Consider the following 22,014-nt stretch of genomic DNA (forward strand, 5'->3'; position numbering starts at 1 on the left):
CTGTCTCCGGGGCAACGGTCATGTGATGTTTATCGATAACCAAAGAATCTCCTTGCAGCCCCGCCAGAGTAATTACTTGCCTTTTTCTTTGAACTTTTGGTCTACGACAGAACCTGAGATCTGTGTGATCTCATATCATCTGTCGACGTCGCTAACATGGCAGCCTCAGACGAATTGGTCGATTTCGATATCATCGAAGCACAAAAGGAAAACGTCCAATCACTTCCTGGCGGCCGATCAGCCAGAGAACTCGCCCGGATATTTTCAGCCGGCAGCAACGGTGAAAAGATCCCTTCGCCATCGCCAAATGGAACCAGGACCATCAACGATGCTATACGTCAAGAATACGAGAGCGAATTGCAGTCGATAGGAGAATCGGACGATCCGCTCGATGTTTATGACCGTTATGTCAAATGGACCCTGAACGCGTATCCCTCCGCACAAGCGACTGCAGAATCCGGTCTTCTTCCATTATTGGAACGGGCAACGAAGTCATTCCTTTCATCATCACACTACAGAAACGACCCTCGATATCTTCGATTATGGCTTCATTATATTCGACTCTTCTCAGATGCCCCGCGCGAAACATTTGCATTCCTTGCTCGTCATCAGATTGGTGAAAGTCTGGCTCTTTTCTATGAGGAATTCGCCGGGTGGCTAGAGGGCGCTGGACGGTGGTCGCAGGCCGACGAGGTGTACAGGCTCGGTATGGACCGTGAGGCGCGGCCGGTCGAGAGATTGGCACGGAAGTACAGCGAGTTCCAATTCCGATATGATCAGCGTCCACAAGATACTGGGCCCTCCTCGCCTGCCTTGCCAGCTGTCCGTCCCGCGCTGGCCGCCAAGATGAACCCGTTCGCGCCATCAGATGCCTCTGCTGACCCACAGGCTTCACGACCCCCACCTCAGACGGGCAGTCCTGCGAAGACCAAGTCCGGAAAGCCCAAGATGGCGATCTTCTCTGACGCTGACTCTGCTGCGCCGGGTCCCGCAACTGGTGGGTCGACAAAGGGATGGGAAAGCATTGGATCGATTCGGGATCGCAAGAAGGAGAACGAAGTGGAACCAAAGCCGTGGGCAGGGGAAACATTGAAGGTTGGGAAGAAAGCAGCGCCAATACAAAAGATGGCTATCTTCAGGGACGAGGTGAGTTTTCATTCCTGGTTGCCCTTTCCATCTTCAGACCTCCACATATTTACGATCACAGGACTAATTGCTGGCATGAACCTATGGTGTTTTATTATGTATTCAGTCCAATCCAGATCTTCCTTCCAAAGAACCAATACCACCCAAAGAAGTACCCGAACATCATGTAAGGGAAGCGATTAACCCGCGGACCGGCCGACGCGAACGTGTATTTGTCGACCTGGAATCCGTATACCCTGACCGCACCAACCCTGCACATGAAATGAGTTTCGAAGAGCTCAGAGCCATGAAGCGTGGTTGGATGGACAAGAATTGGCGGCAACAGAAAGAGCCCTTGCAGCAGATCTCTGGGAACACCAGCAGTACTGAGTTCCTATTAGGAAAATCTCACTCGCCAGACGAATTGCCGGAGCATTTAGGCCAAAATCTCACCGCAGCTAATCATACCCAATCTCAATATCAAGACGATGCCAATAGAGACAAATCTAGCAAAACGAGCCGCACAAAGATCAAAGGGGAAACAACACAAACACAAACAGGTGGGTAGTAAAAGTTTTCCATCTTTTGGACAGATTAAACTCACACGTGTACAGTCAAAATGAAGTTTGACTCCCCGTCCAATAATAAGAAGGTCCGGCGAAAGAGCACTCGGGAACCGACAATGACCATGCACACTCGTGCAGCGACGGATGAAATCTATGGCATCTTCAACCAGCCATTGAAGGCAGAGACTGAAGGAGATGCAGATAGCTTCTGCGGTAGTGATTACGAAGATGACGACTGCGCCAGTACTGGAGACAGTACAGGAACAGGGCACCTCTCAGCGGCCTCGAGCGAGTTTGGAGACGAGGAGACCCAAACGTTCCACAAATCATACGATGACACAGACTATGCAAACACAACACGAGCTGAGAGCGTTGATGGCGATGGGAGCGATTGGACAGACTTCAACCCTGATCGTGATATCCCAAATGCTGAAGTTACCTCACATTCTGTCGTAAGTGATGGAGCCGAAGGTAGTTCGACACAAGGAACACCGGAGAGGAAAGGATTCATACCAGAAATGCCCGAGGACTATGCTCCTCCATGGGGTACCTACCGTGACCCTGCGGTCATGGCCCAAAACCGCCTTCCCTTTATGACACCTATCGTAGAGCGAACGGAATCCATTCCATCTTTGACAGCCGCTCGAAACAGCGTTTACAACGCGAAAACGCCTTCGAAGCCTCGATCACCGGCCGGTAACTTTTTGCTTTCGAGTCCACTTGGGACAAATACACCATACCATGGAGATCACACCCTTGGGTCTACGGCTGATGTGCCATTTAGTCCCACGGCCTTCAAGGCCCTCGCGCCCAAGCCACGGAGACGGGAAGCAATAATCAGGGATGCGCAGTGCAATCCGACTGACAAGGGCATTCGCAACACGATCCTCAATTCCTTGGAAAAGCCACTTGCGACATACAAGGGTTATCACGGTCATGTTGAAGATAGCAACTATGCGTCGATGATCCAGAAATTCGTCAAAACTAACACCAGGCGATCAAAGAGTGGCGGTGATGGTTCATTTGACACACCTATCCTCGAATTTCCAGGAGCGGAACGAAGCTACATTATCAGGCGTGAGCTAGGAGCCGGTGCATATGCCCCGGTCTATCTCGCCGAGAGTGTCGACAGTCTTGAATCCTACGACTCTGACTCCGATGATGACGCAAGCCCCAACGGCAAAATTCCCCAACTGAGAAAGTCGAACGCTTATGAGACTCCCCGATTCCCCTTCGAGGCAGTCAAAGTCGAAAATGGGCCATCAAGTGCGTGGGAATTCTACATGATTCGCACAGCATATAGCCGTCTACGACAATCTACGGACCATTCTCGCGCCGCTGATAGCATTGTTCGCGCACACGAATTGCATGTTCACCAACGTGAAAGCTTCCTGGTAGAGGACTATCGAGGACACGGTACTATACTCGACCTCGTCAACATCGTCCGCAATGAAGCCATAAACTCCAGCCACACTTCTGAAGGCGGTCTGGAGGAGGTCCTAGCAATGTTCTTCTCAGTCGAGCTATTCCGCACCGTCGAAGCACTCCACACCAACGGCGTCCTCCACGGCGACATCAAAGCAGACAACTGCCTCGTCCGCCTAGACGACCACAATCCCAACGAAGCACCTTCCAAGGCCCTCTCCCTGCTCGACCTCGGTGCCGATGCAACCGCTTTCGACCCCCGCGAAAGCATCCACTATTCCCCAAGCGGCTCCCACGGCTGGCAACAAAAGGGCCTGGTCCTTATCGACTTCGGTCGCAGCATCGATATGCAAGCCTTCTCGCCAGGCGTGCAATTCATGGCTGACTGGGAAACCGGTACTCACGAGTGCAACGAAATCCGCGAGATGCGCCCCTGGACCCACCAAATCGATCTGTACGGTATTGCTGGCGTGATCCATGTCCTGTTATTCGGCAAATACGTCGAATCCACTCCCATCAATGGCGACGAAAACGCATCATCCCGCACCTATCGCATCCGTGAGTCTCTGAAACGATACTGGGACCGTGAAATCTGGGCCGGTGTCTTCGATCTCTTGTTGAACCCCGGTGCCGAGCGCTGGCAGCGCATTGAGCGCGAGAACGGAGCTGACGCGGGTCTGTCATCTGCGCCCATTCTGCCTGTCTTGCATTCCATGCGGCATGTTCGTCGTGGCATGGAGGAGTGGCTCCTTGCAAATGCTGAGAAGAAGGGTCTTGCTCTTCAGATTCGGAAGATTGAGGCTCTACTTGCTGATCGGAAGAAGAAATTGGAGAGGTAATTTTCTTTTGATATGTTTCTTGTGTTGAATTGCCTCATTGCAGATATTTTTATAACTTATACCCCCCATTTTCTTCGTATGTTACCTGTTGCTTGTTACTCTTATTCTGGATTACTATTGTTGTTTGTTGATTGTCTAATCTGTAAATAATGTCTGACATTGATTCTTCCTTACGTTAAGACCAGCTATTCGTTGACTATTCGAGTATCTTCAGCTCCTCGTGCCCACTTCGAGTCGTGAAGACTTCCACAAGAAATGTATCATGTGCTAGACTGTGACTTCAAGTATGTATGACCTAACGCTGATCAAGGCTGGTATAAAAGAGCATGTACAATTAGTATCCGGTACACAAGGGAGAGCAAGGAATAAAGAGTCTATCCGCTGCCAATGATACCTGCCGGGTGCACACTAAGAGCGATGAAAGTGCAGCCATATATGCAAGGGTAGGGTGTGTGCTCAAGAACACAGGTAGGCGTTATCAGGCAATCGGCAATCGATGACCTACAACCTAAAAAAAAACAGATGAAAATCGAAAAGATAATTCAATTGGCGGATCAATTTGATCAAACAAAGCGATTGCTCTGAAAGATCAAGCCGCGTATGGGAAGAATAAATCAGTGAGTAAAATAGATAAAACGGCCAAACTCTCACAAGCTCCAGAGTAAGATCACAAAGATCCAGAAAAAACAGGCTCTGAAATAAAAAGACAGACATCCATACGCCATGAGACGCAGAAGAGGCAGGGAAATGACCAGATAAAAAAACGCGATTATCCGAATGCAAACCCAATAAGGCTCGCCACAAGGGGAATCATGGAGCACGAGCTGAATCAAATCGAGAATCGAAAGCATGGGGTAAATCGTGGATCATCAATCGAGAAGTAGATTATCCGGGGAAATCAGCTTCAAGATTGAGATCATGAAATGCGAATTAGGAAGAAAAAAGGGACCGCTGGCAAAAGAAAACCAAACACCTCGCTTGCGTATCAGGGATGTCGTTGGTCAACTGCAATATTCATGCGCGTTCGTTTCGTTTCAGTTCGTCTATGTATTTGCATATGTATCGTTGCACATTCGCTTTTTGGGGAGTGCATTGCCGTCTATGTTGACTGACGGTGGCCAACATAAAGGCAGGGAGTCGTTTCCATGTGTGACGGGTAATTCGATAGGTGACCATTGTCAAGTCGGGTCGCATCTCCAATTTGACATGATAGGAAAGGTGCGTTGTACCATGTAGGAGATGCAGGGACGAACGACTGAACAAGGTCTGAGAAAATAAGATAAAAGAGATGATGTAAGGAGCGTGGGATCGCAAAAATAGCGAATAGTTGCTGGTTGTGACAGCAGATATGGGGTTTTGGTTGTTTTCAACTTTTTTTGTGCTTTTGGTGTTATTTTTGTTCGAGGTGAAAGCCCCGTTGGAAGAAAAGGAAATGATGTGAGTGAATGGAAGATGAAACTGCTCGAGAAAGCCAAGGTTTCACGGAGTAAATGGTGCGAAACAGACGCATAAGGTGATTGTTGGTACAAGACAAACGAGGTCAATGTTCGTAGGCAAGTAACCAACAGCCGGACGCCGATGTACTGTGGGTTTCGACCAAATGAAAAGTGGAAAGACCCATCACGTTTTTTTTTTTTTTTTTTTTTTGTGGTTTTTGTCGTTGAGGTTCAGTGTTGCGATTTTGAGGGTTGAGCGTGAAAAAAAATCTCAAATGTATCATTACAGTCGTGGACGGTGTTGCTGTCGTAAAAAGGCTGGAAATGCAAGGGCCGTACCAGGGCCCTGTCGGTATCTCGTTCAAATCATTATGCAAAGGGGATTAAATCTCGCAAATAGACGCCACGGTGAAACGGATACTTGAAAATTCGACAGCAAAAGAGCGCAACCTAGTTGCGTGTAAAAGGCATATTCAAGATTTGCCGGCGGATACGCTCAGCATCAGAAAGGCCATCCTCCGAGGCATTGTATGGCAAAGGATCCGGGGCTTTAGCATGTACTTGGGCCGGGGAAACTTGCATGGGAGAAGTGCTGTCATCAAGCCCCGTGTGTGAAGGGCCACCGCTCATGAACGGATCAGACAGCGCAGGTGCTCGTCTAGTGACTCGCTTCGGGGCTTCGCGACGCTTGAATCCTCCTTCGATTCGGAAAGGTGAGCCAAGGCGTTTGATGTTTTCGCCAAGATCCAACAATGCGTTCACGGGCGCCTTCAGAACAGGTGTAGTCTCCTCGGGTTCAATTGGGCCTGAGTTGAGGGACGAGGGTGGTGAGAAAAGCTGGTCCATATCTCTGGGATTGACAGCACTGGTGGTAGCTCCACGATTGCGGATGCGGACCCGACCATGGCCCATGTCTTGGAACTTGTTGTCACGAACATAGTCCTCCAAGCGACGTTCCACTTCTTGATCGGAAGGATTCTTCTGCTCCCTGGAAACGCTCGCGAATACATCATCGGTATCGGGCAAGGACTGGTCCAAGTATGTGTTGCGTCGGGCACGATAACCTGGAACATGAACAGTCCCACGTCGAGCACTGAAATCCTGGACTTCGCGGTTTGATCCACCGGGACCCCAAGTGCTGTACACAAATGGAGATCCCAAACGAGGGATGTTAGGAGCAGACCCGACACGAAGATGATGGCTAGGAGTCTTAGCCACTGGTGGCTCGACATTAGCAGATACAGGGTTGTTAAACCAGTCCGTAGTCAAAGGCAGGTCTTGTGTAACCTGAGAAAGTGGAGTCGGCTCGGAGGTGACAAGAGAAATGCCGAGGTCACGAGTAGTGTAGGCCGAGTTGTCAGCAAAGTCCTTAACGCGGGTATCCGTAGGAGGGCCGAACATCTCCGTGATAGGTTCAGGAGTGCGAGACTGCATTATGCGCTGATAATGTGGAGAAATCGAGAATTTGCGTCGACATAGCATCTTGAGGCGTCGTCGAGTCTTGGAGTCAGACTTGGGCCAGGCTGGTTGCAACTCCTGGTCCACAGCCTTGGGGGTAGAAATTCCAACGGGATCAACAGACTTCATCGAGACAGAGTCAACAATACGACTGCTCTTTTGCCCCCATGTCTTCTTGGCGCGTCGCGCAACACGTGAGGTGACTCCCAAAGGAGGGATACTGCCTGGGGTCATCTTGAATGGAGTCATAGTAGGGTCCTGGAGGTAGATTTGATAAGTATTCCATAAGTGGGTATCCATCTCGCGAGTCCAGGGCTTCTTGGACACTTTGGCATTCACATTCGCGGCCTGCTTCTGAGGTCGCGAAGGTGACTCGATCTCTGGTTCTTTGGACATCTCCAAAGGGAAGTACGAGTCAAACAAATCGCTTTCGACACTGGTGAAACTTCCTACAGATGGTCGTGATGCGAAGGTTTCAATTGATTCAACTGAAGAATTTGACAAAGTTGAACAGGCCGACCCTGGGCGCTTGATGTCATTTGGGCCAGGTGTCTGGTCCCACGATGGCCACGAATTCTCGGTGTCGCAGGAGTCGAAAGGCGTGCCACGAATCTGCGCAGGTGGTGTCTTAAAATCTCTTCGCACGCGAGGAGGCGCAAGATATCCCTCATCTCTAGCGAAATCACGGAACAAAGGCGCCTCGAGGTCGGTGGTCGATTGAGGTACTTCAATTGAAGGTAGGGGAACATCGGAACCGTGGAACTGGAACATATCCATGTCCATGCGAGCGCAGACATTGGTACCAGCGCGAGCCCGAACTCTGGGCAGACGACCACTGGAGATTGAATGGCGAGGCGGTGGAGGCACATTCATAGTAGTGCTAGGGCGCTCGGGCGTCTTAGGTTCATTGTCGCCGAGGGAGAAGGTGAAGTTCTTCGGCAGAGTGCGCGAAAGTTGACGTTGAGCCATGTTGGCGGTCTTGCGGTCTTGCAAACCGCAGAACGTTGGTCAATGCGATCTCTGTGGGGGGAACTGGAGGACGTGTCGGGGGAGTTGAGAGTAGGTGAGTACGGCGCGACTTCGAGTCGAAGCGCGCAGCGTCGCGTCAATATCGTGAATCGTGAAGGGGAGAAAAAAAGGAAAATGCAACGAGAGCAGAGGAGTAACGTGAATGAAGTAAAAAAACCGAGGTCTCGGTGTGCGTGATGTGCTTCCTAAGGAATGCGGCAACTTGAAATCGGGGATCACCAGATCACATCTGCGGCTCCATCCCGTCCGAGTAGTAGGGAATGAAGGATTTCGTCATTACCCGAAAAAAAGACACAAAAGAAAAGAACGTCTCCTCAAACGGAGAAGGGTGCAAGAAAATATCTCGCGATAATGGTAGAAAAGGGTTGGTAGAGAGAAAGAAGAAAAGGAAGATGGAGGAGGATTGGGCGTAGGGTGAGGCGTGCGGGAGTGGGGGGGTACTTGGTACCTGTATTCCCCGTGGTGAAATGCCTATTAGACTTGGTATCCTATACTTGTGTACTTCAACGGCCCACTGCGAAAATCTTCGATAAAACTTTGCTATAGGATGTCTACAATTCTACGTGGTTTTTTTTTTTTTGGTTACAAGAAAGATGTTTAGATTTTCTCGAGTATTTCCTATAGTGTATAGTGGACACCTCTGGGGCCTTGCTTAATGCATGTACCGTCGACAAATAAACTGACGGAGCTTTGGAGCTGGGAGGTAAGGACACCTTGGACCAAAGTGCTTTTTTTTTCTCCTCTAGGGCTTAGACAAAGTAGTAGGCTGTAAACTTTACTTTAGAGAGTAGGGCCTCATAAAAAGAGGGGGCTGGTGGAATCAGGTACCATATACAACATACGGAGTACTACGGAGTACTCCGTACATGTGGTAGATCGGTACTCCATCTTCGAGACATTGTCTCCAGTCGTTCACTCCATAACTGCAAGGGCTACAGAACAAAAGAACGGCCAGGTTGCGTATAAAAGTGCATGTCTGCTCTGATATTCTTCTCAGATTTATTTTTTTTTCCTTAACTTCCAATGATTGTAGTGGCTCGGGCCGCTAAAAGCAAAAATTCTTTGTCTTTCACAGTCAATTGGTTTGTTTAAACGAAAAAAAAAACCCCCAACGGGTACCTGGGTACCGTAGATCAGCAACATTTTCTCATTGTGCGGTCTGGAGCCCTGAGCTACCCCCATATAACTCAATTGGGGAGAAGCTTTGACGCGCGACGCGTCCACGACGCGTGAAAATTACTGTATTATTACCGTATTATATTTAATTATTAGTCACGTGTCATTGCATGGAGTAAGGTACATCTCCAGAGTTAGCATTGTGTCACTGCAGTTTAAATCTGTATGTCAATGTATGGAGTAAATTCTCCGATTCAGAGACTGATTTACTAAGATCTCATTTCGCTTATGGATAGCTACAGCATACCCGCAGCACTGTGGACCAGATGCCAATCAACTCCACTTTCGAGTCTTACCTACAATATATTGATGTCCATACAAAACGACTTGGACTTGACTTTCGTTTTTAAAATGGCTCGATAATATTTCAATGGGACACTCGAATCCAGTTTGTCCCACAGCTTATAACATCATTCCTTAGATCAACATTTGAAAACACAACACTAGCGATATTCAATATATATAAAACAGAAAGGAAATGCCCTGCTTAAATTTATCCACTACTCTCCTAGGAAACCTAGGTCAACCTCTGGCTTGCGCGACCGGAACAGAATCTGAACCCTTGGGTCAGGGATAGACTCGACACCATTTTCAATGTTCGGAGGTCGAACACCGCTCTCCACTTTCCAATCATACTTCAGGATGAAATGAAGGAGCAAAATCTTGGTTTCATTCGCAGCGAAGAATCGGCCCGGGCAGGCGTGGACACCATGACCGAAGACGAAGTGCTCGGGTGAAGTTGCGACAAACTGATGTTTGTGTTCGTTCCCGGGCTGCTGGCGTTTATTGTAAAACCGGTAACCATCATAAGTGGCAGCATTAGGGTAGATGCTGTCATCTTCCAGTGTTTTCGTAGAGACGAACAAGTTGGCACCTTTGGGAATCACAGTTCCATCGGAGAGCACAACTCGCTTAAGGGCGAGACGGTTCATGGAGGCTGTTGTGGAGTGTCAGCCATTTCAAAGAAAACAAGTTCTGAAACGAATGAACATCGAAAGACCATGAAATAACTTACTCAATGAAAGTGGGTGAGTGCGCTGCGTTTCCTTCATCACACTGTCCAACAGCTTTAGCTTAAGCAAACTAGTCTTCTTCAGAGTTCCATCCTCGGCAGCAACTGCACGAATCTCATCACGCAACGGCTGCATGTACTCCGGATACGCCGCAAGATCATACAGGACGTTGGTCAGCAAGTTCGACGTGGTATGGATGGCCGCGAGCGCTAATCCAACCTGAGCACAAGACTGGTCAAAGGTCAAATTATTCCGGGCTTCGGCGGTCTCGCGATACCAGTCCAGAGCGTCAGCTCCACGGAGTGGATCGTCTTCAGGGAGCTTGCCCGCGCGAATTAACGCCCGCCTGTCTATCTCATGGCTAATAATGGAACGAGCCTTCTTCAAGTGCATGCGTAGCTTTCGGGTGGCGGGCAAGAACCAGTGCACGATAGGACGGAGAACGGATGGCCATTCTCGTAGAGCACGCATAGCCCCAAACGCATCTATAGCATAATTCACGGAAACATCGATCCACTCATCATCGTGGGAGATGGTCTCTCCAACAAATATCAGAGAAGAGACGTGGGCTACCATATGCGGGATCTTAAAGGCGATATGGTAGGGCTTCCATTCTGCCAAGAGAGGAATATCAGTGAGAGGGTTCAATACCAATGGGGTGCTTTAGCATACCATCAGTAGCGGGCAATGATTTTTTCAAGGTCATACCAGCCTCCTTTGAGAGCCGAAGTGAAATTGACCCTGTTTAAATGAGAAATATGTCAGTTCTGTCTCTCAGGTGAGATATAGACATGCATACCGAGTGCCTGGGTCAAACTGGTCCGCACAACCTCGATGGTAACCTTTAAAGCAGTGCCATTATGAAATGGTTCAAATCCAGGAATCCGATCGTTAAAAAAGGTCTATCGGGTTAGTCAAGTTAGCCACGGTCACAGGTTATTCTTGGTCATAGCTTACATCTTTGATAGAGTCTTTAAAACTTAGATCTGGGTTGTTCTTGATTTCATCGACAAACTTCGGGTGCAATACAACCATCGGGCTCGTGGCTCCAATGATCTGAAAGACATTGGCTCCCTAAGGCGTGTAAGCACATTTGATGGTAGAGAAGTATTTGTATTAAGACTCACCTTGGCAAAGCCTTCGGCAATTAGTTGACGAGATGACTGGGTGAAGCGTAGCCGGGCCTTTTTGTTGGTGAGGTCCCACCAGGTCTTTCCAACCAAAGGAATGCGCCTATGGGGAATGTCGTTTGCTATATCTGCCCAGACACTTGTTATGAACACCGCCACTAGGGCAATGCACACACCCTGTATGACATAGGGATTGTTGAGTAATTCAGTGATGACCGCCATAGTCAAGGTCAAGACTAAAAAGAAAGTGGGGAAAGACAGTAGAAGCAACACCCCAGTTTACTCACTGATATTCTCCGAGGGGCTTCTCATTTATAGAAGTTCTGAGCTATTAGTTAAGGAGACTCCATTTTTTTTTCTACCCCACGGGCCTCGCACTAGATATTCAAAGCAGGGGGGGGGGGGGGGGGGGGGGGGGTCCCGTATAGTTGGTGTTGGGTGGTTGTGTTGCGTTGTGGGGTGGGGGTGGGGGGGGGTCCGCGTAAATATCAAATGCTACATATCAAGTTGGAACCGAAGCCAAGAAACATTGGAAAGCCATAAGTCCAATAAGGTCTAAGCCTGACGAATACCTTTCACCGGAATGAATAAAGATCTGATAAATAATATTCTTGAACCTCGGAAGTTCAGATATGTATATACCTCACCTTGCTAGGAGAGTTGACGAAATGCGAGAACGAGACCTATTAGACGATCATTACCCAAACAGGCAATTCTTGAATGGATTTCTATTCCGTCTGAAATCCACTTGCATATGCAGATCTTTTTCAAGCTATAACCGTGCCAATGATAATGGAAGTTTACAAATGCAAGATGCAAGACCGGTAGAATCGGAAGGGGGGGAAACTACACTGTACTTTGTGGTACAAAGAATAGGAAATGTCATAAGATTTGAAGTGGGGGGGCGAATACGTCGCAAGTACGAAGGAACGCTAGCAAAGAGCTAATGATAATATAAATATAACGAACTAGTTTTTCGCCGAAGAATATGAAGGCCTAACTGGTCGCCACATATAGCTTAACAGAATTAGGCTAATATTCTTATAGGTTACAGTCGGGTCCCAAGACCCCCGCATTCGTTAACTTACCCTTTTTTATTTTTTTCCCCCTCTTCTTTTCTTCAACTTTCAACTCTTTTTGAACAATATGGGTGACTACGGAACTGCCCCATACGTAAACTCCACCCCTGTCGGGAACAACCCACCACAGCCCTTGGCCTCGCCTAATGAGATATCTGTTCTAATAACAGGCTTTGGGGTAAGTGATCTGCACGGATGCTACGAGTATCCGACCCGAAAAACTAACAGTGTAACCAGCCCTTTAAGACAAACCTTGTGAATGCGTCATATCTAATCGCTTCCTCTCTTCCATCATCTTTTCTTTTCCCGAAGGACTCTGATCGTCGAGTCTCACTCCATGTGCATCCCACTCCAATCCCAGTGGCTTATGCCACTGTTCGAGAGTCTCTTCCCTTAATTTTAGAGGAGTTTGCTACCTCTCATGGTGGTCGTAGACCAGATCTCATTATTCATATCGGGATCGCAGCTCCAAGACAATATTACTCTGTCGAAACTTTAGCTCACCGAGATGACTATAATATCACCGATGTCAATGGTCGTCCCGGCTATGTGGATGGCGAAAAGCGATGGAAAGGACTAGGTCTGCCGCCGATTCTGATCCCAGGTCGTGCTATAGATGATCCCTCCTCTGCTTCGCCTTACCAGCCCGAGCACCAGTTCCTAGAGACGTGGCGCTCTTTTGCCCCCGAGTCGGATCTGCGGATCTCCAAGGACGCGGGTCACTATCTGTGCGACTTCATTTTCTATACCAGTATGTCTTTGGCCCAGTTACAAGGACAGGATCGCAATGTCCTGTTCCTCCATGTCCCTGGGGCGTCTGAGGATGCGAATATTGAGCAAGGTCGGGTTGTCACACTCGCCCTAATTAAGGCAATGGTCACATGTTGGCTCGATAAGAAGCATTCAACATAAGACAGATTGCAGTATCGCAGTCAGCTTTGTCCATATACCTCTTCAGAGGGGTCTACCTGGTATATGTTGGTTTTTTTTTCGGTATTGAGCTTCAGCAATTGCTTCTCTGGGACTTATATGCATTTTCAGTTCCTTTCCCTCTCGTTCATTGCATATTTATACGTGCATGGTGTTTTCATGTGGCATTTCCTAGATACTATGTATCTAATTCATACTTCCGAGTTCTATTATTGGGCCTAAAACAGCTACCATATATAGAATATAATAGGATAATACACACCATATCAACAGCATATCAACAGCACGACTATAATAGCAACCAGAAACACCACACCTCCCTAACCTGAGCACCTCAACATAAGCCCTCGGAACATTATATGAAAGGCGGCACTCCTTGGCAAAAACCAACTTGTCACTTTCCTTGGGACGTGTATAACCCGAACATCTACGGAGTACCCAAACAGCAAACATGCTTCAGTCACACGGCATGGCTTCGGCAGTAATATTAGGCCTCATACTCCTAATTCCGGTCATCTTGATTCCCCGCTTCACGGGATGGCCCAAACCAGGTCAATACCCAACCAAACTTCTCCGCCTATGGCGCCAGCGCCCTAAACAATCCAGCGAGATCATCTCGTTGCGCATGTACCCCATAAAATCATGTCGAGGCTTCGAAGTCCAATCGACAGTCCTAAAACAGCACGGTCTCGACCTTGACCGCCGCTGGATGCTCATCGACGCGTCCTCAAATACCTTCCTAACCATCCGCCAAATCCCGGATATGACCCGCATCCGCACCGCTCTAAATGCCGACGGCAGTGAGTTGGTCGTGAGTATCCCAAAACCAGAATCCAATGAATCCAGCCAGGACAAAAAAGATCAAGTCCAAGACCAAGATCAAGAACATCAATTTTATACAATCCGCATCCCTTCCCATCCATCCCCGCAATGGCTAGCGGAAAATACAAATACGGGTCCCGTCCAGATCTGGGACACGCACACAGACGGGTACAGGTACAGCGATGAAATCAATGCCCCCTTCTCCGCCTTTCTCGGCCGCGAAGTCGCCCTAGTCTACAAGGGCCCGACCCCGCGCGTGCTGAAGGGTAACGGCGCCCCCAGTCGTCTGGGCCGTATTCAGACAACCGGCTTTCCAGATGTGCACCCCGTGCTGATTGCGTCCGAGGCTTCGCTGGTAGAGCTCAATGATCGTCTGGGAAGAGCGGGTGTCGACCCGATTACTGTGGAGCGGTTCCGTCCGAACATCGTTGTTCGCGGCGGGGTGCCGTGGAGCGAGGATTCGTGGAAGTTGGTTCGCATTACCGATCAGAAGGCTGGTGATGACAAGGCTGTTATTCGGCCTTCGCTTGATCTAGATATTGTGGCTCGCTGTGCGCGCTGCCAGGTGCCTAATGTTGATCCGGATACGGCGATCAAACATAAGAAACAGCCGTGGGATACGCTTGTTTCGTACCGTAGGGTTGATGAGGGGATGAAGTATAAGCCTTGTTTCGGGATGTTGAGTGCACCGCGTAATGAGGGGACTATTGAGGTTGGAATGAAGTTGGAGGTTTTGGAGGAGACGTCTAAGCATCGATATGTTACTGGCTTTTAGGGAGGTTTTATATACCTCGTTGCGATTGGGGGGCTGGATATAGCTATCCGTGGACAGAATCAAGTATTGTATGCTAGAAGGTTGAAATGGCCAACATAGTATATTTTCTTCTCACACTCTGTGATATATATCTTGAAGGATGTCCATGGACATATATTTCCAAGCTTCATAGTAGTTCACCTATTATAAAACCGAAAACAACTCTATAGGCAATGTTTAATTGAAATATATATATGACAATCGATCCTAATATAAAAATTGGGAATGGGAATACTGGATTTGACAGCGAAGAACCCTCGAGTGAACATGATAATGACATTGACATTGAAAACTAGCGATAGATCATACTCGCATTCTCTATACAATTGGTAATAATCCAACCTCACTTCAACTGCTTGCTAGCAGAAACACACCAGTTATTCCACTCCGAAAAGAACGACGGCTGCACATGACATTTGGTGCTCATGAGCTGATCCTTGCGAGTAGCAGCGTAAACATCTACCACACCCGCAATAGCATCCTTATCATGCGCAACAAGCACTTTAGTAACAAGCAGACTAGCCTGACTGCAAGCAGTCGCATGGCCCATAGGTCCACTGTGGCTAGCCTCCTTATGAACAGATCGGAGCAGCTCCCAGAGTGCCTCTGCCTGTGCATCGTCTTCGATCTTCGGGAGCGAATTGCCCTTGCACACCTTGGTGTACTCGCGCAGCACACCGTTTGCCTTGGTGGCGATCTGCTTCACGCTGGTCCGGCGAGATAGTCGGAGCAATGGCAGGAGGATATCTAGCGCAAGAGGGCGGGTGTGGCTCTTCTTCACGAAGATCTCTAGCAGGTCCAGAACGCGGTTTTTGAAGTTCACCATGTTGTCGCGTGCGTCTTTCTTGTCTTTCCGGTGGGAGGTTTCTTGGCGACGCGCGCGGAATACTTGCACCAATTTGTCGTCTAGCTCATCCATCTCGTCATCGTTCATGTCGGAGTCAGAATCACCTTCGTCCGCGCCGTGTTGTCCGAGAGCTGCCGCTAGTTTGGCTTCGAAGGCGGCAACTTCGTTGGCATCTTCTTCGTTGTCTTCTTCTTCCTCTTCCTCGTCATCGTCTGAGTCGGATCCGGAGCTGCCGGCTTCGACGACCTCGACATCGCTATCGAGCTCATCCTCGTCGACATCCATCATCTCGGCATCGTCATCTTCTTCTTCCTCGTCACCTTCAGCGTCTTGCTCTTCGAACATCTCTTGTTGTCCAGCGAGACTCTCCTTGGCCTCCAGAATCTGGGTCTAGTTAGAAAATGAAATGTGTAACAGAAGTTAAGGCTACATACCGAGGTCAAAGACTCCAATCCGTTCTCGGTGATCTGGTCAGCAAAAGCGCCAAACACCTGCTCACTCATACGACGGAACAGCTGCGACTGCTTGGATGCGAAACTGAGAAGGATCTCAACCAACGCATCTGAGGCATCGCCGGTGTCTTCCGCCTTGGTTTCCTTGTCGCCTAGGAACTTGGTATGACAGAACTCCAGCTCATCAAGCATTGATACCGCGTCTGCATCTCCGTTGTACACCTGCATGATAGTCATAGAGTAAAGCAGCTTGAATGCGGCCATGCCCTTGTCTTTCTTCTCCTATGTGGTAGTCAGTATAAGCAGCTAAGCGACATACGAGGGGGGAAATAGTACCCTGCTGGACAACTTCTTCAAAGACTTGAAAGCAGCCTTCACAGATTCTGATAGCTTCTCATCGATAGAAATGATGAACTTGCCGAATTCGCCAGACTTAGCTGCATCACGGATCTGTTTCACCACAGCATACGGGAGCGTGGCGGCGAACTTTTGGTTGGAGATAAGGCTGTTCAAGCAGGAGTTGATTCGATTGCGCAGGAGTTCTTGTGTTGCCGATGAGAGAGCAGGCTCTGGGGCAGCGGAGCTCTTTCCGGCATCCATGAAGTACGCGAAGCGCACGAAAATGGACAGAATCTTCTCAAGGCTTGCTTGGAGGTCTTCGGCATCCTCTTCGGTCGAGGAAGCCTTCGAGCGCACAATGGTTAAAAGGAGGCCAGCGACGAATTGACGATTAGATGCGGCAGTTTTCTCCTCGGTCGTGCCAGGGTTTTGAATAAGTTGTTCGAAGAATGGGACAATCTCTTCCAATGCTTCGTGGTTGGCTTCGGCAACAATCTTCTCAACGGTCTTGGTTTTGGTGGCCTGGTCGAAATTCAAGGTGCCGCTGGTTCCCATCAAGCCACGGACGGCCGCAGCTGCGAATTCAGGCTCCTTGGAGACACGAGCCTGGATTGCCTTCGCCGTCTTGACAGCCATTCGGTGTAAGTACCGGTCCTCCACGGCGAGCTGGTTTGTCAAGCATCGCATAAGATTCTTGGTAAAAGTCTGAGGGGCCTGCTTCGACCCGCCATCGTTGAGAATTCTGTTGAAAAGAAGGAAGCCCCAGTATTTACGCTCGTCCGAGGATGCAGCAGCAAACAGACCATCTATGTGAGGTTTGCTGGTTAGTTCTGTGTCCCGTGTATCGTTCCACCGCTGGATAGGTACTTACTGTCCACAACCTCAGTCCAGAAATCAATGAAGGTCATACGAGACTTATTCGACTTGTCCTTCACTTCAAGACTGGTCCGAGAGATAACTGCATCCCAGGCGAAGTGAAGCTTGTTGTTCCAGACGCCAGAGGTCTTCGCAGTGTTCACCTTGGCTTCGCCATCGTTGGCCGCAGCACCCGATTCTTTCATGATCTTCGACAAGCTGTTGCGCTCCTTCGTATCCAAGGGATCGTCGTGCTTCCAGATCTTGCTCGGGAATGTAGCTTCAGGGAACATATCTTTAGTTGCTAACCAGATAGCAACACCCTCGGGCGACCGGGCGAGGTCGCGCATGCACAGCTGTTCCAGGGCAGACTGTATGTACTTGGGTTCCATCTTGCGTGCGGCCAGGTCATAAACACACTGGTATACAATCCACCCGCACTCTTCACGGATCCACGGCTTCTTCTGTGCGAGCTCGAAGACAAGATCGATAACCTGGGTCCATTGCTCGAAGGGAACGGTGGGCTGGAACAACACGGCGGATTTGATAATGGCTTCGGCGCCGAAAAGACGGCCGAAAAGGTGGTCGCGTTGTTCCTATATGAAGCGAAAGGATGCCCTAATTAGCGCATGCGACGTTTTAAACCATGTGTGGCCACCAACCTGTCCTGACTCGCTGCCGGATGAACTCGACTGGGTCTCCCAGAGGTTCAGAGCATCCGAGAAGCTAAAGCGCGACGTCTCTCTCGGTGATGAGAAGACTTGGCTCAGAATCTCAGTCAAGGCAATTGAGAAACCGATTCGAGCAGCTTTGCGGCTACTGCAGAGACCGCGGAAGAGTCTCGATAGCACCTTCTTGATCTGTTCATCGGCAGGGTTCTGGTCTGGAGTGAATTGTGACACTAGCGCTTGGGCAGCCTTGAGCCGGATGTCATCTTTTTCGCTGGCAAGATCCTCATAGAGTTCCACCAACTTCACGTCGACATTGTGAGGCTCGCGGCGGCGCTTCTTTGAACCGGCGAAAGGGGGGCCCATTGCTGATTCTGGGGGTTTTCGAGATGGCGGATAGGTGCGAGGTGCAATTAATGATCGAATTATCCGCTCTCAGACCTTGACAATGAAGATCTACGAACCAAAGGCACGTTCAACACTCCTTGCGGCCGTTGAAGTTGCTCAGAAAAATTCATGCTTTAGCCTATTTGGGACTAGTGTATACAGATAAGCTGATAAGACTTTTGATGCTCCAACCTTCCAAAGAACAGACCGGGGTTGAACGGGCAACGAACTCATTTAACGTGGATGTTTTCTAAATTCTTCAGGAAGATAATTGGAGCTCAATTCATTTGCCATGCTAGAAATCAAGTGAGGTGTGAGATTAATTTATGGAAAGGTTCCAGACATAACATATATATATCGTAGCATATGCTCGTTCTCAGCCAGACTTCCAAGACTTCAAACAAACCAATCTCCATCTTGCCACAGCATTCTAGAGAAATATTCAAAACCACCAAGTCAATTTCTCCTCACCAAGCGTACTATTCTAGCTGAAAAGAAAAATTTTAAAAAAATCTAGCCCCCAAAGCCACAAGACCTAGACTGCCTCCAAGTACGGAGTATACGGAGTACTCCGTACCTCAAATGGAGCCCCTGGAAGCCGCAGCAAAGATACCTCAAAGCCACGCAATAGCCCGGGCATGGCAACGAGCAACCAACATTTCAATAGACGAAAGAATATAGCGTAGTCGAAGCTGTCAGAGAAACCGGGGTCGAAAAGTAGTCCGGACTACTAATTCAGGGGTAATGACGAATCTCAAAAACGAGATCATCGAAGGTTCCAGCCGCGGGCCATCAACCTCAAACCACCAGTCCGACGCAGGAATACCCTGTTGTCAAAGGCAACCGGGAAGCCAGCATCCATTTATACAATCGCATATCGCCGAGGAAATCCATCCGTTAATTGCACGGGATCCGAGCTTCAGGATCCGGGCTCCGCTTGTGTTAATTTTTTTTTTTTTTTTTGGTGAATGCACCGACCCGCCCCGGGCTGACCTGTATACGAGTATACCAGACAAAGCGACGTTCTTGGCTGATCGGAGAGTAGGAACCATGCATCGAACTATCAATTTGGCTTTGGCGAGGCCATCTGATATCTGGAGTCAAATATTAGGGAGAAAATTACCTCTGTATCAGAATTGATGTGTTGGAACGGATGGGGGATCATCTGCCGTGGATCTGCATGGTTTAAGTAGTTTTTAGCTTTGGGTAGTCGTCGTGCTGGCAACATGTGGGAATGGATTCCATAGGAATTGCACAAGTGGTTTTGATGTAGGCGGACGGGTCTCGGAGTCATAATGTATGGAGTCGGGCGTGTTTGTGGGCCTGGGAGTCCTGGCAACCGTTGTGATAGATGTAGAGCCAGGTGTCAGATTTTGTGTTTTCAGGGGCTTCGTAGGTTGCCTGATTATGCAACACCCACCATATCATACGGCATTGTGTGACTTGGGGGGTTGTACGGGGTACAGAGGTTCGGAGTGAAATTTGGCTGAATACTGGGATTGGGGAGTGTACACCATGTTTAAGTAAAGACGGGGGTGGCTACAGGTTTAGCTTAAGGTGGGCTGGCTACGGCGTTAAAAAAAAAGGAATATACTTTATTGACCAAGAGAGCCTATTCTATGCGTCAAAAGAAAGTCTAGACTGGTAGAACATGGTTGAGGAATATACCAGTCCAGTGGCGTCTAAGTGTGCCTGCGATCTGTCACGCTGGGCGGGACATTTGACAGAGACATGTACCATAATAGGAGCCGTGTGATATGGGCAGTCACCAGCTTCCAAAAAGGGAGTAGGGGCGTCACTAAGAGGTGATAGCACGATTGGGGAGCTGACAGGCACGAAGCCGACGAGGCGCTGGCGCATAAATGACCGGGGGGGTGCCAATAGCGGCGATGATCGGGGTCTCCGAGCCGGGAGGATACTAGTTTGACAAATATAGAAAGACTAGGGGAAATAAAGGGTAAGGGTATTTCCAGTACTGGATAGTGTATAATACCAAAATACAGATCAAGTCCCAGTTGGGAGGTCAGAAATCCTGATCTGGAAAATTTCCTTTGATGTCATATGTGATCACGGGACAACGCATTAGTTTCGTGAAAGCTGGTTTGCTTTGTTTACATGAAGCTTCACGCGCTATCAACAATCAACAGGACCGTGACATCACATTGGACAAGAGGGGCGGAAACCCAAGGAGGGGAAAAGGTCTAGACAACACTAACCATGCAGGCTATATCTGGCAGGACACGAGTTGAAATGTGATGAACCCCGCAGCGATAAAGTACATCGGCTGGAGAGTGAACATGACTGGTCCCAGCGCACATGGCGTTGTGATACGATTGACTGGTCACATCATCGGGGTCCTCTCCGACCCCACCTTAGCTGCGTCTCTGCAGCCGTGGCGCAGAGAGGTGCTTAGATCGGGCGACCGGGCTGACACGGTCAGCATGTCAGCGAGTTTCACATCTGCAAGCGCCTAAGAAGAGCCAGGTGCTGTCTGATTCGTGAATAGCTGTTTCAATGTTATGATCATCACATCAAAACACATCAAAACAACCGTTGATGTGAGGCACCTGCCAAGGCCTCAAAACAGGCTGAGTTCGAACGTAAAAGGATTAGAACATCAGGTTTGAGTGCACGGAGCACAAATATATTGATGTTCAGTATATATGACGTAGAATCACGGGTCAATAGAATCCTCCGATCGCGTCGGAGTTGCACACCGCATTATCTGCCACTGGGTAGATATGTGTATGTTGTACTCCGGTACAAGGTTCTTGAAAGACGCATAGTTATACATTGATGGCAGCCAATTGTAAACTTTGAAGGATCGGGGGTTGACGCATCTCGGATTGATCGGATATACCAGGATGACCCAATGAAGCTCGAGGTTCCGGTGTTTCACGAGAGAGTCTAGAATAGCACACCGTGGGGTGCAGTAGTGAATCCTGAGCCGGGTGTCCACTATGACTGGGCCACTAGTATAGCTGACTCCAACGACTAGCAGTTTCGTATGACATAGTTTGTATGTTGTACAAAAGATCTGCCTGATGACGATGAGATCTTGCTGGGTACTCTGTACGGAGGAAATATCGCACCTGATAGCCCGAATAAGACCCGACTGAGATCTGTACAACTAGTGACTAAACTTGTTTAAGGTGTTGACGAACCATCCATGCCCTTTACAATGGGGTTGTCAATCACGTGCATCCTGGCCCTAATCAGCTCGTCCATACTGTTGATGTCTGTACTGTACTCTGTCCAACATAGTAGCCCTAGCTTCAGAGCGATCACAATTTACCTCGGTAGGTGTGGTTGCTTTGTCAATAGTAAAAATCGTGAAGTTGTCCGCTAGGTAGGTTTCAATAGAACTACCCTTGGGCAATTAATGTATATCGTAGTCAGACACCCGACCAAGGGGTATGGAAGGGATACGCGACATTGGAGGTCATCGCGAGCCCTTGATCAGCAAGAATGCGGGTGCAAGTAAGGGCAGCACGGGTATGGATGAGCAGAGCACTATAACTTCTTCAAGTTTAGGAAGAGTAAGAATGGGATTATCTACCATTCCTTACTCAATACTACGTTGTACGTTCCAATCTAGAAGCAATTGAATGGCAAATCGACAAT

General features: G+C 48.8%; 6 protein-coding genes across 6 annotated transcripts; 3 read left to right on the forward strand and 3 right to left on the reverse strand.

Annotated features, from left to right (window-relative positions):
• Window positions 1-156: 156 nt before the first annotated feature.
• On the forward strand, window positions 157-3,955 carry PGRI_066790 (putative checkpoint protein kinase (SldA); the record flags this gene model as incomplete). The annotated part of the gene is made up of 3 exons (XM_040794393.1): window positions 157-1,146; window positions 1,253-1,685; window positions 1,740-3,955. The coding sequence occupies 3 exons, from the start codon at window positions 157-159 to the stop codon at window positions 3,953-3,955; spliced, it is 3,639 nt and encodes a 1,212-aa protein (XP_040649643.1).
• Window positions 3,956-5,841: 1,886 nt separating this feature from the next.
• Window positions 5,842-7,818, reverse strand: PGRI_066800 (uncharacterized protein; the record flags this gene model as incomplete). The annotated part of the gene is made up of 1 exon (XM_040794394.1): window positions 5,842-7,818. The coding sequence occupies one exon, from the start codon at window positions 7,816-7,818 to the stop codon at window positions 5,842-5,844; it is 1,977 nt and encodes a 658-aa protein (XP_040649644.1).
• Window positions 7,819-9,554: 1,736 nt separating this feature from the next.
• PGRI_066810 (cytochrome P450) lies at window positions 9,555-11,509 on the reverse strand (the record flags this gene model as incomplete). The annotated part of the gene is made up of 7 exons (XM_040794395.1): window positions 9,555-9,991; window positions 10,070-10,681; window positions 10,740-10,808; window positions 10,867-10,969; window positions 11,025-11,141; window positions 11,195-11,433; window positions 11,485-11,509. The coding sequence occupies 7 exons, from the start codon at window positions 11,507-11,509 to the stop codon at window positions 9,555-9,557; spliced, it is 1,602 nt and encodes a 533-aa protein (XP_040649645.1).
• Window positions 11,510-12,343: 834 nt separating this feature from the next.
• Window positions 12,344-13,188, forward strand: PGRI_066820 (putative pyroglutamyl peptidase type I; the record flags this gene model as incomplete). The annotated part of the gene is made up of 2 exons (XM_040794396.1): window positions 12,344-12,454; window positions 12,514-13,188. 2 exons carry the CDS (start codon window positions 12,344-12,346, stop codon window positions 13,186-13,188), a joined length of 786 nt encoding a protein of 261 aa, XP_040649646.1.
• Window positions 13,189-13,657: 469 nt separating this feature from the next.
• On the forward strand, window positions 13,658-14,803 carry PGRI_066830 (MOSC domain-containing protein; the record flags this gene model as incomplete). Its single annotated transcript, XM_040794397.1, has 1 exon — window positions 13,658-14,803. The coding sequence occupies one exon, from the start codon at window positions 13,658-13,660 to the stop codon at window positions 14,801-14,803; it is 1,146 nt and encodes a 381-aa protein (XP_040649647.1).
• Window positions 14,804-15,185: 382 nt separating this feature from the next.
• PGRI_066840 (DNA-directed DNA polymerase POL5) lies at window positions 15,186-18,369 on the reverse strand (the record flags this gene model as incomplete). Its single annotated transcript, XM_040794398.1, has 5 exons — window positions 15,186-16,073; window positions 16,124-16,423; window positions 16,478-17,286; window positions 17,352-17,931; window positions 17,998-18,369. 5 exons carry the CDS (start codon window positions 18,367-18,369, stop codon window positions 15,186-15,188), a joined length of 2,949 nt encoding a protein of 982 aa, XP_040649648.1.
• Window positions 18,370-22,014: the final 3,645 nt, after the last annotated feature.

The sequence above is a fragment of the Penicillium griseofulvum genome (assembly GCF_001561935.1).
Source record: "Penicillium griseofulvum strain PG3 chromosome Unknown contig_91, whole genome shotgun sequence".
NCBI lineage: Eukaryota > Fungi > Ascomycota > Eurotiomycetes > Eurotiales > Aspergillaceae > Penicillium > Penicillium griseofulvum.